The following is a 14,451-nucleotide window of genomic DNA, read 5'->3' on the forward strand; positions in this document are numbered from 1 at the left end:
AACCTCTGAACCTGTAAGCCAGCCCCAATTAAATGTTCTTATAAGAGTTGCCTTGGTCATGGTGTCTGCTCACAGAAGTGAAACCCTACGACAGAGAGTGTATGTGTGCTGTAGCATGTGGGTGACTTTCTGTAGTGGTCTCTCTCTCTGTCTGTCTGTCTGTCTGTCTGTCTGTCTCTCTCCTGTGTAGTTTCCAGAGAATGAATGTGGGCCATCCAGTTTGTCAGCAAGCATCCCTACTGGCCGAGGCATCGTGCTGGCCTGAATTTGAACTTCTGATCTTCCTGTCTTTACCTCCTAAGTGTGGGACTAAGAGAAGATCAAAGCAGCCTGTGTATGTGGTGCTGAGCACTAACCCCAGGGCCTGGTGTGCACTGGGCAGACACGCTGCCAGTTCAGCTACAGTCTCTGTCCCAGTGACTTCACATTAGAAATGGTGAAGCTTTGTGAGGAAGCAAAATGAAAAGCTGAGCTAGACTGAAGACCAAGCCAAGTTGTGACTTGGGAGGAAGAATTCTTGGCAGGCATTGCTCTGTGTTACTGCAGTGAATGAACATGGGAAAGACAGGAGGAAGACAGCTCCGTGGTTCATGTCCAGGAAGTTGTCTGATCTGGAGAGAAGATCAAACGAGCCACAGCATTCCCTTCAGCCCAAGGGTTGTCGAGAGCCAGGCCTGATCCCTGACTCAAGGCTGAGGGAGCAGAGTTCGCTGAGGCAGCTGCAGAAGGGCAGGTGGAAGCTAACTGAGCCTGCCACAAGGTATAAGCAAGGACAGTGGCTGTGATGTAGATGTGCAGGTGAAGCATCAGGTGCTACTGCTGAGGCCGCCTCGAGTCACCTGGAGCACTGGAAAACACAGACGTTTACATTACAATTTAGAACAGTAGCAAAATTACAGTCATAAAATTACAGTAGCAAGGAGGACTGGTGAGGTGGCTTAGCGGGTAAGAGTACTGATTGCTCTTCCGAAGGTCCCGAGTTCAAATCCCAGCAACCACATGGTGGTTCACAGCCACCTGTAATGAGATCTGACGCTCTCTTCTGGTGCGTCTTGTGTATAATAATAAATAAATCCTTGGGTCCGAGCAAGCAGGGCTTGAGCAAGCAGGGACTGAGTGAGCAGAGTTGACCTGAGCGAACAGGGCCAACTGGATAGAGCAGGGTTGACCAGAACGAGCAGAGGTCCTAAAAATTCAATTCCCAACAACCACATGAAGGTTTACAACTATCTGTACAGCTACAGTGCACTCACATACATTAAATAATCTTAAAAAAATGAAGTAGCAATGAAAATAATTTTATGGTTGGGGTCATCACAATATGGGGAATTGTATTAAAAGGTTGCTGAGAACTACTGGTCTAGAGACTTGTGGTGGCACGTGGCCCCAGCAGACAACAGACTTAGGGCGCAGATGAAGCAGCCTCTACGTGAAGATGTCATCTGGGACTTCCACAGCTGAAGAGGAGACACCAGGCTTGGGCAGCACAGGTTGCCTCTCCTGTTGAGGGCTGAGGCAGCTGGTAACTAGGTGGAAGCCAGTACTCCAGGGCCTTCCCAGAATCCCAGAGCCCCTAAGATGACTGTGCTAAGTGCATTCTGCCTGTGCCCTGTGAAAGCAGCACCTGCTTCCTGAGTGGACAGCTGAAGATTTTAAACTCACTGTTGAGACCCTACTGCTCCCAGAAAAGATAATAACGCTGCCCTGTCACCTTAGCTCCTAGTGAGGCCGAAGCAGGAGGGTCACAGTTTCACAGTGAGTTCAAAGCCCGTTTCGACGACTCAGTGACATACCATCTCAGAATGAAGATTAAAGAGAAGACCTGTGCTGAGTGCTTGCTTAGAATGTGAGAAGCCCTAGGTTCAGTCTTCAGTCCTGCAAAGAGAAGCAAAACTACTTCTCATTGATGATGTGGTTTGTCACCCAGGACACCGATGTGCCTGCTGACAAGACCGCCATTCTGAAGCCCCTGCATCAACGGGGAGTCCCAGCTCACAAGTGTCCTCTGAGAAGTGGGTTTCCATGGAGACGTGGAGAAGTCCAGCATTCCTAGTTGGCAGGAATCTGGAAGCAGCGGAGTCTGGCTGTCTTGGTTAACTTAGGGTTGATGGTGGAGGAGAGACTGTACGTGTGGTCCGGACAGTAGAAGAACCTGAGGTGGAAGGTGTACTGAGGACGCCCCTGCTCAGTGCCACCTCACGGTCACACTTTACAGCTGAGGAGATCCTGTGACGCTCAAAGCCAGTGACTGGGTCTCTGAGAGGAACTGTCCTGGGGAACATTGGAACCATGGGGCTAGGATGTCACAGAAACGCACTTGGCAGGGCAGTGGCAGTGTGGGGACAGGCTGTGAGGGCTCCTGGATTAGAGAAGGGCAGTTGCTACTGCAGCTGCAGTATTGTATTTGAAGAGAGGCAAGATCCATCCATAAGGTTAGAGGGCTTAGGTAATGGTTAACAGATTTTCAAAGCAGTACCAGACTTTTGAAGCAGGTCTTGGTGTACAGGTATTGGTGGAGGAAGGCTGTGTGGCATCATGCTGTCACACACGTGCCAGGCCACCACGGTCGGTGTGAGCAGTCTCTATGAATGCCTCTGTTCACTCCCTGTATCTGCTCTATTATGGGGTCCTGCCAACTGTTGTATCTCCACTAGCCTGGATAAATCCAGGACAGCCTGTCAGCAGCAGAAACTGCTCTGGCACTAGTAGATTGTCTGGGGAGTCATAGTTGGTGTCACCTTGTGGTAGAGTTCATGCCAGACCTCTGTTTGTCTTCAAAGCACTTATGTCATCTGAGTGCTGTGCCTTCAGGCCCCGTGACTCAGTCATTGCCCAGATGCTCCACTCCTGATCCTTTCACATAGGTGGGTAGAGTTTTCACACATGTATTTTTGGGCTCCCAGGTATTTAGACCACAGCTTGGCATTCAGGCTGACCAGTGGAGAAGTAGGAGCTTGGATGCACTGAATGAGCCACACAGGCATGATGTGGCGGGGGTGGGGAGGGTTGCACAGGCCTTGGCTTCATTCTGTAGGGAAGGGCCCGTCCTTAGAGCTTGGTGCATGGGGTGCCCTCTGGTGGCTGTAGGGAGATGCGCTGGCTGTCTCAGAGGCCACCCTTTATGTAGAGAAGCTTCAAGAGAAAGGCAGTGGGTGTCTGAGGGAAGCTTGTGAGGACAGGTGGGAGGGCAGTGATGCCATTAAGTTAGGCCAGGCATGGTGGCACATGTATGTATCACCAGTATGCAGGAGCAAGGGGCAGGAGAATTGCTATGAGTTCCAGGACAGCCAAGGCCCTAAAGTCTCCAAAAAAAAAAAAAGGTAGGAGTAAGCACGGCCATCCAGAGAGCAGTGCTGTAGCTCATGTGATGCCCACCCCATGCTTCAGGGGTGTGGGCACATTGTCACTGCGGGCCTGAGCCACCTACAGAGCAGCTCTGCTCTGTGGAACTCATGCTTTGAGTCCCTGTTTCCTTGGGCTCTAAACCTGGGGCCTGTGTTTGGATCTTCTTTTCTCCTGCCTTGGACATTGGCCATAGTGATCAGCGGTGTCACCACCTGCCCTGGGTCTGCTGCTACCGCTTCTTAGCAGAGTGCCTCTCTGGTCAGCGTCCCCTCTCACTGTGTCAGTACCCAGTATAGTAGCCAGAGCCCCTCTGGATGTGACTTCAGTATATCACGTGGTAAGGCAGTGGGCGTTAGCTCTGGAGTCAAAGCCAAAGTTCCTGCCCACCCCCTCTCCCCGTTCCCCCTACTCTGGGCATTATTCCTGTGGTTCCTTCTTGAGCACCCTGAGTGTGTTCCTGTCTCTAGGGCTTTTGTTGTGTCTCTCCTCCCTGTCCGAGCTGCTCTTCCCTAGACATAGCAGGGATTTTTTTTTTTCTCTCTCTCTCTCTGTGGACCTGGCTACCCTGGTGCAGACAGGGAGCAGGGCCATGTCGGGCTGGGCTTTGCTTTCTTCAGGCTAGAAGTGAATTAAAAGGCTCCTGGGGTCAGCACAAATGGAGCTCTGTGTTCTCCTCCTGCCTCAGGGCTTCAGTTAGCATCCTCCATCACTGAGGGGAGACTGACACTGATGAGAGAAGACTAAAAAGGGAGCCCAGCCTTTGTGCCCTCCTTTCCCAGTGGCCCTTGGTCTGCCTTTGACTCTAGCTCTCCTGACTTTGCGTCTGGCCTGAGGTCAGCCTCAGGACTTATGTCTTTCTGCTGTCCCAGCTTCTCATCGGGGTTTCAGACCTGCATCCTCTCACCTGACCGTGGCTGTGTGCTGCATCCCCACAGGGACTTCTGAGCACCTGACTGTGTGCCCCCTCGTTTACTTATTTATAGTCCTGCTGACTATAAATACCAGGGCCACAGGACAGGCATGCTGACCTGTCCCACTGGAGGTAGCCCAGAGGGTGGGCCTTGGTATGCTGGGTAACAGCTAGGTGAGTTCCTGCCTCAGACATGAGTGTGTGTGTGTGAGCATGTGCCCACGTTTTGTCCCTGTAGGGATCCAACTTAACCTTACTGCCAAGTAGTGCTGCCTGGCCTTAGTCACCTCTCGCTTGGTTCACAGCGCACGGGATAGTGTCATGCTTGCCTGGCTCCACCTAGCTTTTGCCTTTCCAGCTTCTGCCAGTAGGTGGCGCCATAGTCAGAAGAATGAACTGGTGAACTACTCTTTAATCCCCTTTTACTTTGCATAAATAAGCAGTATAGTGGATGGGAGGATCTTAAGCCCTGCAGATGGAAGTGGGGGAAGTGCAGGGTGAGAGAACACAGCCCTCTCTAGAATCTTTCATTTCCTGCCCAGTCTTAGTTGCTTTGCTGAGGTCTGTCTCTGTGCTGTCTGTGTTACCGGGAGATTTCAGCCTCCAGCCTGTTTGTGTGGGAATTGCCCGGGAGAGCATTGAGCAAGGTTCTTTCCCGAGGATGTAGGTTCTAGGAGGGAGATGTGCTCCTGACTCCAGGGAGCAGGTGAGTTCTCAGTAGGTGGGAGGGCTGGGAGGGCTGGTTTAGCAGGTGAGGGGTTAGCTAGTCTCTGTAGGAGGGCTTGTGGGTGAGCAGTGTCAGATATAAACACTGGGAGGAGGAAGATGCTGCAGTGGGCTTGTCTTCTCACAGGCTGATCAATCTCTCTCTCTCTCTTTCTCCTCTCCCTCCCTCCTTCCCCCCTCCCCCACCCCCGTTGAGTTTGCCACCCTCATGAGCCTCAGCTGACTTTGGGACTTTTGTGGGCTGAGGTTCTGGAGTCCTTGACATGGCTGAAGCCAGGTCAGAGCTGCGTGTTCTCTCTGGGATCCCTCCGTTCCCTACAGTGGAGACTGATAGCAAACTCCTGAGGCCTTCCTCTGGCCTCACACTGTGTGCACACATGCACATGACATACATGTAAGCACAATCATAAACCATACACACACATGGGGGTGACACAGCCGGGCTGGGACTAATGGTTTCTGCCTGCTCTGCAGCTGTGGCCAGCTGTCCTTCCATCGTGGCTCTTGTCAAAGGGTCATTGTAAGGAGTGGCTGAGAAGTGACTCCTCACTCACCAGCCTAGTGAGCCCAGAGGTCTTATCTTGAGAAAGCTGCTTGTTCCAGGAGAAGGTCACAAAGTCCAAGTGCTGGTGTGGCAGGTGAGGGAGGGCCCATGGTGTCACTGCAGACACCAGGTCATCTGGTATTTTATTAATAAGATGGAAGAGAAGCCTATTCAATAAAGGCACCCTGAGGTGCCTGTGACCCTGGCGGGGTGGGGTGGGGGTGTCACTGGCCTTTTAAGGGCTCTTTAGTAGTGCATATCGGAACACTGACCCCTGAAGTGCAGAGGATGTTGGGTGTGAAGGTCATGGCTACAGCATTGCTTATGCTACGCCACAACTGAAGCTGGTGTGTGTCTAACACGAGATGGAGATCCCTAGTCAGTCTGATCACTAAAACAATTGCCAGGACCCCAGGAATAGGTGTGGAAGACACAACTGGTGTTCAGCTTTTGTGAAGGGTTCAGTACCTACTCATCTATCTATTTATTGAGTCTTTTTAAGTCCGGGTCTTGTTTTGTACTCTAGGTAGACCTCAGACACAGGTAACTTGTGTAGCCCAGGCTTGCCTTGGAACCCTCCCCTCCACTCCTAGTCCTCCTGTCTTTCTTAATGCTGGGATTGCAGGTGTGTGCCACCAGGCCCTACTTAATGGCCTTATGTTAAGAGACAATAATGTTAATCTAATAATCATGCTCTTCAACCATGAACCCAGAAGAAGGGCTTTATAAGACTTGAGTCCATTTGTGTCTTTATCTCAGACTTCTAGTCTGAAAATTGGAGAGATGAAGTTTTACACCCAGCTTAATTTTTGTTTCAGCAGCCCTAACAGACTAAGAAGCAACCTATAGGACAGTCCAGGTTAGACCAAGACTCAGCCTGTAGGACAGTCCAGGTTAGACCAAGACTCAGCCTGTAGGACAGTCTAGATTAGACTGCAAGGGGTGGGTTTTGAGGGTGAAGAGCAGTTAGTCACCATGCTTGCATCCACCATCTGGGCCTCACTGTGGGGCTGATGCCATGTACCCAGGGCTTGCAGGTGACTCAGGGACAAACTGGCTGGAGCTATACTTGGTACCAGATGCTCTTTTAATAATTTAGAATTTTGAATCATGAGTCTGGGTCATCTGTTTAAAGGTTCAGAGTGTGTATGTGGGGGGCGGGGAGAGAGAAAAGACAGAGAGACAGAGACTACTAGTCTCTAGTGCCCTGGGGATACCACTTCCATAGATGGCCTGTTCTGTTCCTGTGCACTCTCTGGCCGGTCCCTCTGGTACCACATTGAAGGTGGGTAACATAGCAACAATAGGAAGATGATTTTCCTTGTTGAGGAAGATGCGACTGTGAAGATGTATTTGGGAGGTGCATAGCTACTACCTAACACTAAAGCAGGCCAGAGAGAGACCAGGCAGCCAAGCCCGACCCGAGCCCTCACTGCTTCTCTTGGGAAGGGGAGTGAGGCTACCCCCTTTCTAGCTCTGTGTGCTTTTCCAATATTCCTTGTGAAGCAGCAGTGCATGTTGATTGTAGAAAAATAAGAAGAAATGTCCTGGTAAGCACATGGCAGCGACTCTGAGGTACTCTCTGGTGTCTCTCCACGCTTAGGCTAGAAGTGTCCCTCAGTCCCATTATTCTACAGTGAGGAACAAAGCGGGCAGTTTTGCAGAGCATCTCTGTCGTAAGGACTTGCTGGGCTGGACTGGGCTGATGTCTTTTTCTGGTCTTTGCAGGAGCGCTGTGTGGCTGCCCTGGCACGGGTGGAGCGCACCGACTTCCTGTCACCCATGTGCATCGGCGAGGTGGCTCATGTCAGTGCAGAGATCACCTACACTTCCAAGCACTCTGTGGAGGTCCAGGTCCATGTGATGTCGGAGAACATCCTCACAGGTAACTAACTCCCAGGTGCTTCTCACCAGCCAACCCTCAGCGGTAGCATCTTTGAGCACGGACCACAATAGTGTTCTGGTTCGCTTTTTGTTGTTGTGGTGAAACACGAACCAAAACTAACTTGGGGAAGAAAGGCTTTGTTTCGGTTTAGAGGCCACAGCCATCACTGGGGAGACCATACTGAAGCAGAGATGGTGGAGGAATGCAGTTTACAGGCTCCCTACCTCTGGCTTGCTCAGCTGCCTTTCTTAAACAGCCGAGGCCAACTGCCTAGACATGGTAGACTTCCTCCAGCCAGACCAGGATTCCCAGCCTGCTCCCTCTCCTTCTTGAGACCACTTAGTCCACGGCTGCCACCTGTGCCTCTGTATCTACCCGCTATTCTAGACCTTGCCTTGTATGACTTTGCAGAGGCTCCTGGACCAATCTGCCCCTGCCCATCTAGAAACCAGGTTGGGTGAGCCATTGCCTTTGGTTCATCTGAACCTTTTCCTTGGCTTTGGTAACTATGGAAACCTTTCTCCTCTTCTCTGTTGGCATCATGAGTGTGGAGCTCCTTCTCATGAAGAGCTTACGTTTCTTTTGTAACCGGGCTGGGAGCGCAGGCCCTTTTGCCCAACTCTGCCTGTGGTCCATATGCCTTGGAGGTTGGGCTGCTTCGTTCTTTCCTTGTTCCCAGGTCTCTGCAGTGGTGACCTCATGGAGTGGTGACTGAGAGCTGACTAAGGGGCTCAGGTCTTTTTGGGAATGGCTAAGAACAGAGCGCTCCATCTGGAACATTCCAATGATTTCAGCAGGGATGGACTCAAATGGGCTGTGTGAGCCCAGCCACTATGTACTGGAAGGCTGCGAGGCCTCTGCTCTGCTCTCAGGCCCTTTGGCATTAGAGTGTCTCTCCGGCCATGGCACAGGAAGGCACAGCTATGTACCACTCGGGGAAGAGAGGCCAGCGCAGGGAGGGTTTTCTATCTGTCCTATGGACCTTCCTCTGCTGGGTCTAGCTGGGGTTGCTGTCACCTCTGACCACCCCTGGGGTCCTTGGTCTTCGTGTTTGTTTGAAACCAGCCAGTAGATCTTTTCACTGTGGGAAACTTCAGCTTCAGAAACTGTATGGGGCTTGCCTTAAGAATGGATTCCCAAGGGAATATCGATGGCTCAGTGCTTAAAAGCACTGGCCACTCCTAACAGAGGACCTGGGTTTGATTCCTAGGATGCACATGGTGGCTCACATCTGTCTTAACTCCAGTGTCAGGGCATCTGTTGCCCTCTTCCTACCTCCAAGGGCACCAGATGTGCACACAGTGTACACACATACATATTTACACACATAAAATAATATAGTTTAAAAGAAATCACATTTCTGCCTAATCTGTAACAACCAAAGCCTCAGCCCCCAGGAGCCCAAGGAGCAGAGGGCACTGCAGTGTGTGAGTCAGGAGAGAGGCAGTGCATAAAGATGCTCTGGAGTTTATAGAATTGTCAAGATCCTCTGTCCCCATAGCAGAGAAGCCCAACCCACAGGTCATTGGTGCTAGGACTGGTAATCTGCCATAGGTCATAGACCTCCTGGCATCTCTTGTCACTGATCTTTGTACAGCTGTGTAGCCAATGAAAGGATGACATGGCCATCTGGAAGAGCTTGGGTTACAGGCTACAGGACAAACACTCTTAGAGGGTTTAACCAAACCACATATTCTCACATTCTCTTAAGAAAGCCTTACTCAGAGCTGGGCGTGGTGGCGCACGCCTTTAATCCCAGCACTCGGGAGGCAGAGGCAGGCGGATTTCTGAGTTCGAGGCCAGCCTGGTCTACAAAGTGANAGAGGCAGGCGGATTTCTGAGTTCGAGGCCAGCCTGGTCTACAAAGTGAGTTCCAGGACAGCCAGGGCTATACAGAGAAACCCTGTCTCAAAAAAAAACAATAAATAAATAAATAAATAAATAAATAAATAAATAAATAAATGCCTTACTCAGACCAGAAGAAAATAACAGATTTCCTAGAGAATAAATAAATAAATAAATAAATAAATAAATAAAAGTCTTACTCAGACCAGAAGAAAATAACAGAACCAGAAGAAAATAACAGATTTCCTAGAGCTGGAATTCTAGGTGGTTGTGAGCTGCCTGCTGTGGGTCCTGGGGACTGTACTGGGGTCCTCTGCAAGAGCAGGAAATGCTCTCAGCAGCTGAGCTTTCTACACATAGACACATGTGTACACAGCAAAGGAGTGAGGGCACGGGTGGCCGCCCACACCTTGGGTCCTGGCACTTGGAGGTGGAGGTCTCTGAGTGTGAGGCAGCCTGGTCTACTGAGTGCATGTGTGGTTTGTTAGGGCTGCAGAGGCGATGGCAGCAGTTGAGAGCACTGGCTGCTTTTCCTCAGAAGCTGGGTTCAATTCCCAGCACCTACATGTAGGCTCACTGCCACTTTCACTCCAGTTCCAGGGGATGTGATCCCTTCCTCTAGCCTCTGGGAATACCAAACATGCGTGTGTTGCACAGACTTACATGCAGCAAAATACTAGTACACATACAACAAACTGTTTTAAGTAATCAAAATGCTTCTTAAAAGAAAATACTTTAAGAAGCAGCCTGGCCTTTTGCCCTCACTCCATAGCAACTCTTTCCCTAGAGTTCCCTCCTGCCCTAAGGGTGAACAGGGAGGGAGGGAGGGAGCACTGCCAAGGAGGTGGAGGGAGCAGGCTTGAAGGGCAGAGGCAGTGCTGGCACTGTGCTCAGGACAAGGATGGGTACTATTCACCCTTACTGTTCAGGGGAAGCATGGCCTTGCAGCTCTTCTCGGTGGGGCCTGGCCGTTGTCTCAGATCCTCCTGCTGCTGCTTCTTCCTGTAGCACAGATGGAGACAGCCTGTTGTCAGAGCAGAAAGGGCTGAGAGTCTTCCCGTGGCTTAGTTGTCTGACCCCAGAGCCCATTGTTGTAGACTGGACACTGGTACTTTCTCCCTACCATTTCCCAGCCCATACGTCCACTGGAAGGTGGCCTGACTTCCAGCCATTTGATCTAACACCACACTGACTCTATGCCCTATCTGAATGGATGAGTTCTGGGACACAGAGGAGAGGTGCACACTCAGGGCTGCAGCCTGTGTGAAGGCTGAACTTGATATTCGTGGGACCTCACCTAGAGACACCCTCTATCTGGGCTGAGCTGCAATGCAAAGTCAGCTGTGAGCACAAACCTGGCCACCACCCTTTCTTGAGATGCCACACGTGCATCTCTGGGGCGTCGGAGTATTAGCTCATGGGACGCCATTGCTGTGTGCTGCTCGGGGCCATAGCAGGGGGCTGGTGAGGTTTGAAGAGGACTGTAGTGCAGCAGTCTCGACAATGGCCCCACTGAAGAGTGGAGATTACACAATTAGTGGTTTGTCTCAGTGCTGTTCATTTAGGTTTAGCAGGCCACTTGGGTTTCCATGGAAACCAGCTCTTCATGCTGGCTCTGAGTCCAACAGGAAATCTTTATTCTCAAAAGCAGGTTGTCAGATTCACTCAGTCAAAGCATGGGAAAATGTTTTCCCATAGTGTCTGCCTGTGGTTCTCAGGCGGGGGAGCCTGCAGCCTTATCCTGGGGCGCCACGTGTCTGGGTGCGGCTGAGAGGCCTGCCACTGTGGAATAGGAGAACCCTTGCAGGCTGTCTTTTAACACCCTCCTTGTGGGAGGGCTTGACTGGGAGCCTGGCGATGTGCTTGTTGTAACCTTAGGGAAGCCCTAGGTCTCTACTGGGAAGGTGTGTTAGGGTAGCTAGTGGAAACTTCTTCTCCAGGGTGGCAGCACCCACCTCTACTGCTCCTGTCTCTTGTTGTCCCCATTGTGCCCTGAGTCTTTGATATCGTCAAAGCCACTTCTCAAAGGCATACTCACATATTTTCTGAGGTGACTGGAACTGGAGATCCCTGGGTACACGTGTACTTAGGACATGACCAAGTTGCTTCAAAGCTCTTGACTTCTCTGGGATTCTGGCTTCTTTTGGATAAGTAGAGACCAGGCTCACAGACCAGTGGCCTGTGACACCAGGAACCTCTCATCCAGAAAGGCTTTCCTGCCTTGGAATCAATTCTGCTCCATGTCTTAGCTCAGTGCCACAAGTAAGTCTGAGCCTGTTGCCTTCATGGGGAAGAAGTTCTGGGTTGGAGCTTTTACATTACCTCCTGGACGGTAAGGGGGGATGAGAAGCGACTGGCCTGCCCACACTGGCCTGAGGAGCAGACCCAGGTGTCTGCACTTTGGGCAGTGGTTGGTGGTACCTGTCCTGACACTTCAAGGCCTACTCTCATCTGCAGTCTCCACAGTCCATGAGTCTTGGTGTGGGTGCTGCCTACCAGTGAAAACTCTTGCAGCATTTGGTCTTCTGGAAGATTCCTTCTAGTTTGAGCTGAGGGTGTCAAGTCTTCATAAGGCAACAGCAGTATCTCCTGGTAGGGACTTGGGTGGGGTAGTGGCTTGGCCTGGCCTCATCAGCCCTCCTGCATCTAACAGGTCCTTTCTCTGCTGGTAGAGCCACAGCTTCACCCAGTTTCTGTGAAGCTAGCCTCAGGGCTGAGTCAGTCAGAACCTGTCCTCTGATGTCTTCCCAACAGCCTCTGTAAGGGGAGAGCTACCACAGATGGAGCACTGGGATGGGGGTGGGGTGTCCTGGGCCCACACAGCCCCTCTGCACACTGGGAAGTCTGCTCCCATGCTTCCATGATGACAGTATCCTCAGGCCAGGAGGCTGGACAGAGCCTTGGAGATTGGGAGCTAGAAGTAACAGTGCTTCAGCCCTGGCACGCTCAGGGCTGGTAGCACCACCTGCCAGTGTAGCCAAAGGAAGGGATCACTCATGTGATTTTTCTTCTCTTAAGGTACCAAAAAGCTGACCAATAAAGCCACCTTGTGGTATGTGCCCCTGTCATTGAAGAATGTGGACAAGGTCCTTGAGGTGCCTCCCATTGTGGTAAGATGACCCCTTCACTTTTCTCTTGGGGGAATGCAGAACCTGGGTCCCTCTGAGTTGGGGGAGGCTCATTTAGCTGCAGGAGCAGCCTTGAGGAGCGTCAGGTAGACTGTAGCACTCAGGCCCAGGGCCTGGCAGGGCCTCTCTGGATGGGTGAGGGACATCGAGCTCAGGTCCTGAGGACACACTGGTTTGCAGGGCGTGTAACTCATGGGATGCGATTGTCAGCGACCTGCATCCCACGCTAGGGCATCCCTGTGTTGTACTTGTACAGCAGACAAAGCTGATGATAGACTTATGAGTGCTGTATTCCAGTGAGAGTCAGGCAGACTACACCAGGCAAGCAACCCCCAAAGTCCCAGAGAACAGGATTGTACCTCAGCCACTGGTGCACCTGTGTGAGGACTTGGTCTTATGTGGCCCTGCTTTCTCCTGTGCTGGTATCTGCCTCCTGTCTGTCTAGTGTGAGTAGAACCTTGGTTGGATGAGAAGAGTCTGTGGTGTTTGTCTCTAGAGTGGGTCCTACTACCAGTAGGCTGTCTAGGACAGTGTTGTGTGACAAAATTTTTGTTGAGGAGGCATAACATACACATATGCATGATCCAGGTAGGGGGTCCACAACAGACCAAAGTTTGGATACCACCCAAGTCCAACTTGGTAAATCAGTGAATTTTATTGGGGTTTATTACAGGAGCTGAAATCATTTAGACAGCCGCATCACCAAAGCCCACCCCAGCATGGGTTGCAGCTCACAGAAGCTGGGGACCTAGAGCATGCTACACAGCCTGTGGGTCACAACTCTCAACAGGCTGGGGAGTGTCCTTTCCAAATGACTGGCTTGGTCTGTTTAAACTTCTTCCAGGCAGCTGGTCTGCTCTCAGAGTCTCTGAGGGTCTTCTTTGCAGCTCTGCTTCACTTCTATTTGCTTGGCAATTGGTCTGGTCTCAGAGGCATTTTTGCAGCGTAGCCTGTCACAGAGTCTTCTCTGGGTCTGCTCTTTGAGGGGGACACTCTGTTTATTGCTTGTCTGGCAGGAAGAAGGCCTAGTAAATCTAGTCAGTTTCAGGGACTTCTTGAAGCTATTGTGAGTTGTTTACTTTGTTGTTCAAAGAACTTCTCTATAGGATAGTATATTTCAATATTAGAGGAAACTTGCACAACAGGCAGTCCTTGTGTCTTGTTAGAGACTTCCCTTATTTGTAAAGAGCTCCTCCGAAGTGTGCTGGCTGCCTTCATATATACCAGGGAAGTGTTGGCACGAGGAGGTTTTGCTTGTGGTAAGGATTTATGTAGTAGGAAAGACTGGGAGCTAGATTGGCATGATAGGCCTGCTCTCTTCTTGCAGATCCACACGCACAGCCCTTGTTCCTTTTGGGTGTCTCTGGGTGTGTGTTGGGTGGGATGGGGAGCTTCCCACGGGTGAGAGACCGTTCTCTCCATCCTTTCCAATGGCTCTGGATCACCTGGGCCAAGGGGGGCTTACTCTTCGTTGCTCAGTGGTCAGCTGGGCTTGGGTAGCTGGTCAGGGTGTGCTTGGAGACATCTGTGATTTAATTGATGCTTTCCCCTGCTGTGTAGCCCAAGATGGCTTTGCATGCCCCTCACCCAATGGGCTAGCATTACAGGTGTGGACCACTACACACAGCTAATGTTTTATTTTTTATTATTGCTCTTTAGTTAGTTAGGGTGTTTTGGATTGGAAGACTTGAGGCAGGATCTCACACAGTCCAAGCTGAGCTCTAGAGATTGCTGTGTGGCCCAGGATGACGTGAGCTTCAGATCATTCTGCCTGCACCTTCCAAGTACTGGGGACAGACCTTGGTGGTAGCGTTAGGAATGAAATCTAGCTGTCCGTAGCAAGGCAGAAGGAATGAGAAGAGGGGAAGGCCTGCCAGACCGTGCTTGCCGTGCTTGGGCTGGCTAGAGGGAGTCCCTTCATTCTGTCTGTCTGTCTGTCTGTCTGTCTGTCTATCTCTGGGTGTGCTGTTTTTGTCTTATTGTGTTTTTCAAGACAGGGTTTTTCTGTGTAGCCCTGGCTGTCCTGGAACTCACTCTGTAGACCAGGCTGGCCTCGAACTCAGAAATC

The 14,451-nt window shown here is 51.1% G+C and overlaps 1 protein-coding gene across 3 annotated transcripts in view; it reads left to right on the plus strand.

Moving 5' to 3' along the window:
- Positions 1-14,451, plus strand: part of Acot7 (acyl-CoA thioesterase 7) — an 89,655-nt gene that overhangs the window by 32,563 nt on the left and 42,641 nt on the right. For all 3 annotated transcript variants that reach the window (XM_021160606.2, XM_029476074.1, XM_021160605.2), the window contains exons 3-4: positions 7,254-7,410; positions 12,274-12,365. In XM_021160606.2, coding sequence (XP_021016265.1) covers positions 7,254-7,410; positions 12,274-12,365 — 249 coding nt within the window. The remainder of the gene's footprint in view (positions 1-7,253; positions 7,411-12,273; positions 12,366-14,451) is intronic.

Source organism: Mus caroli, chromosome 4 (assembly GCF_900094665.2).
Source record: "Mus caroli chromosome 4, CAROLI_EIJ_v1.1, whole genome shotgun sequence".
Lineage (NCBI taxonomy): Eukaryota > Metazoa > Chordata > Mammalia > Rodentia > Muridae > Mus > Mus caroli.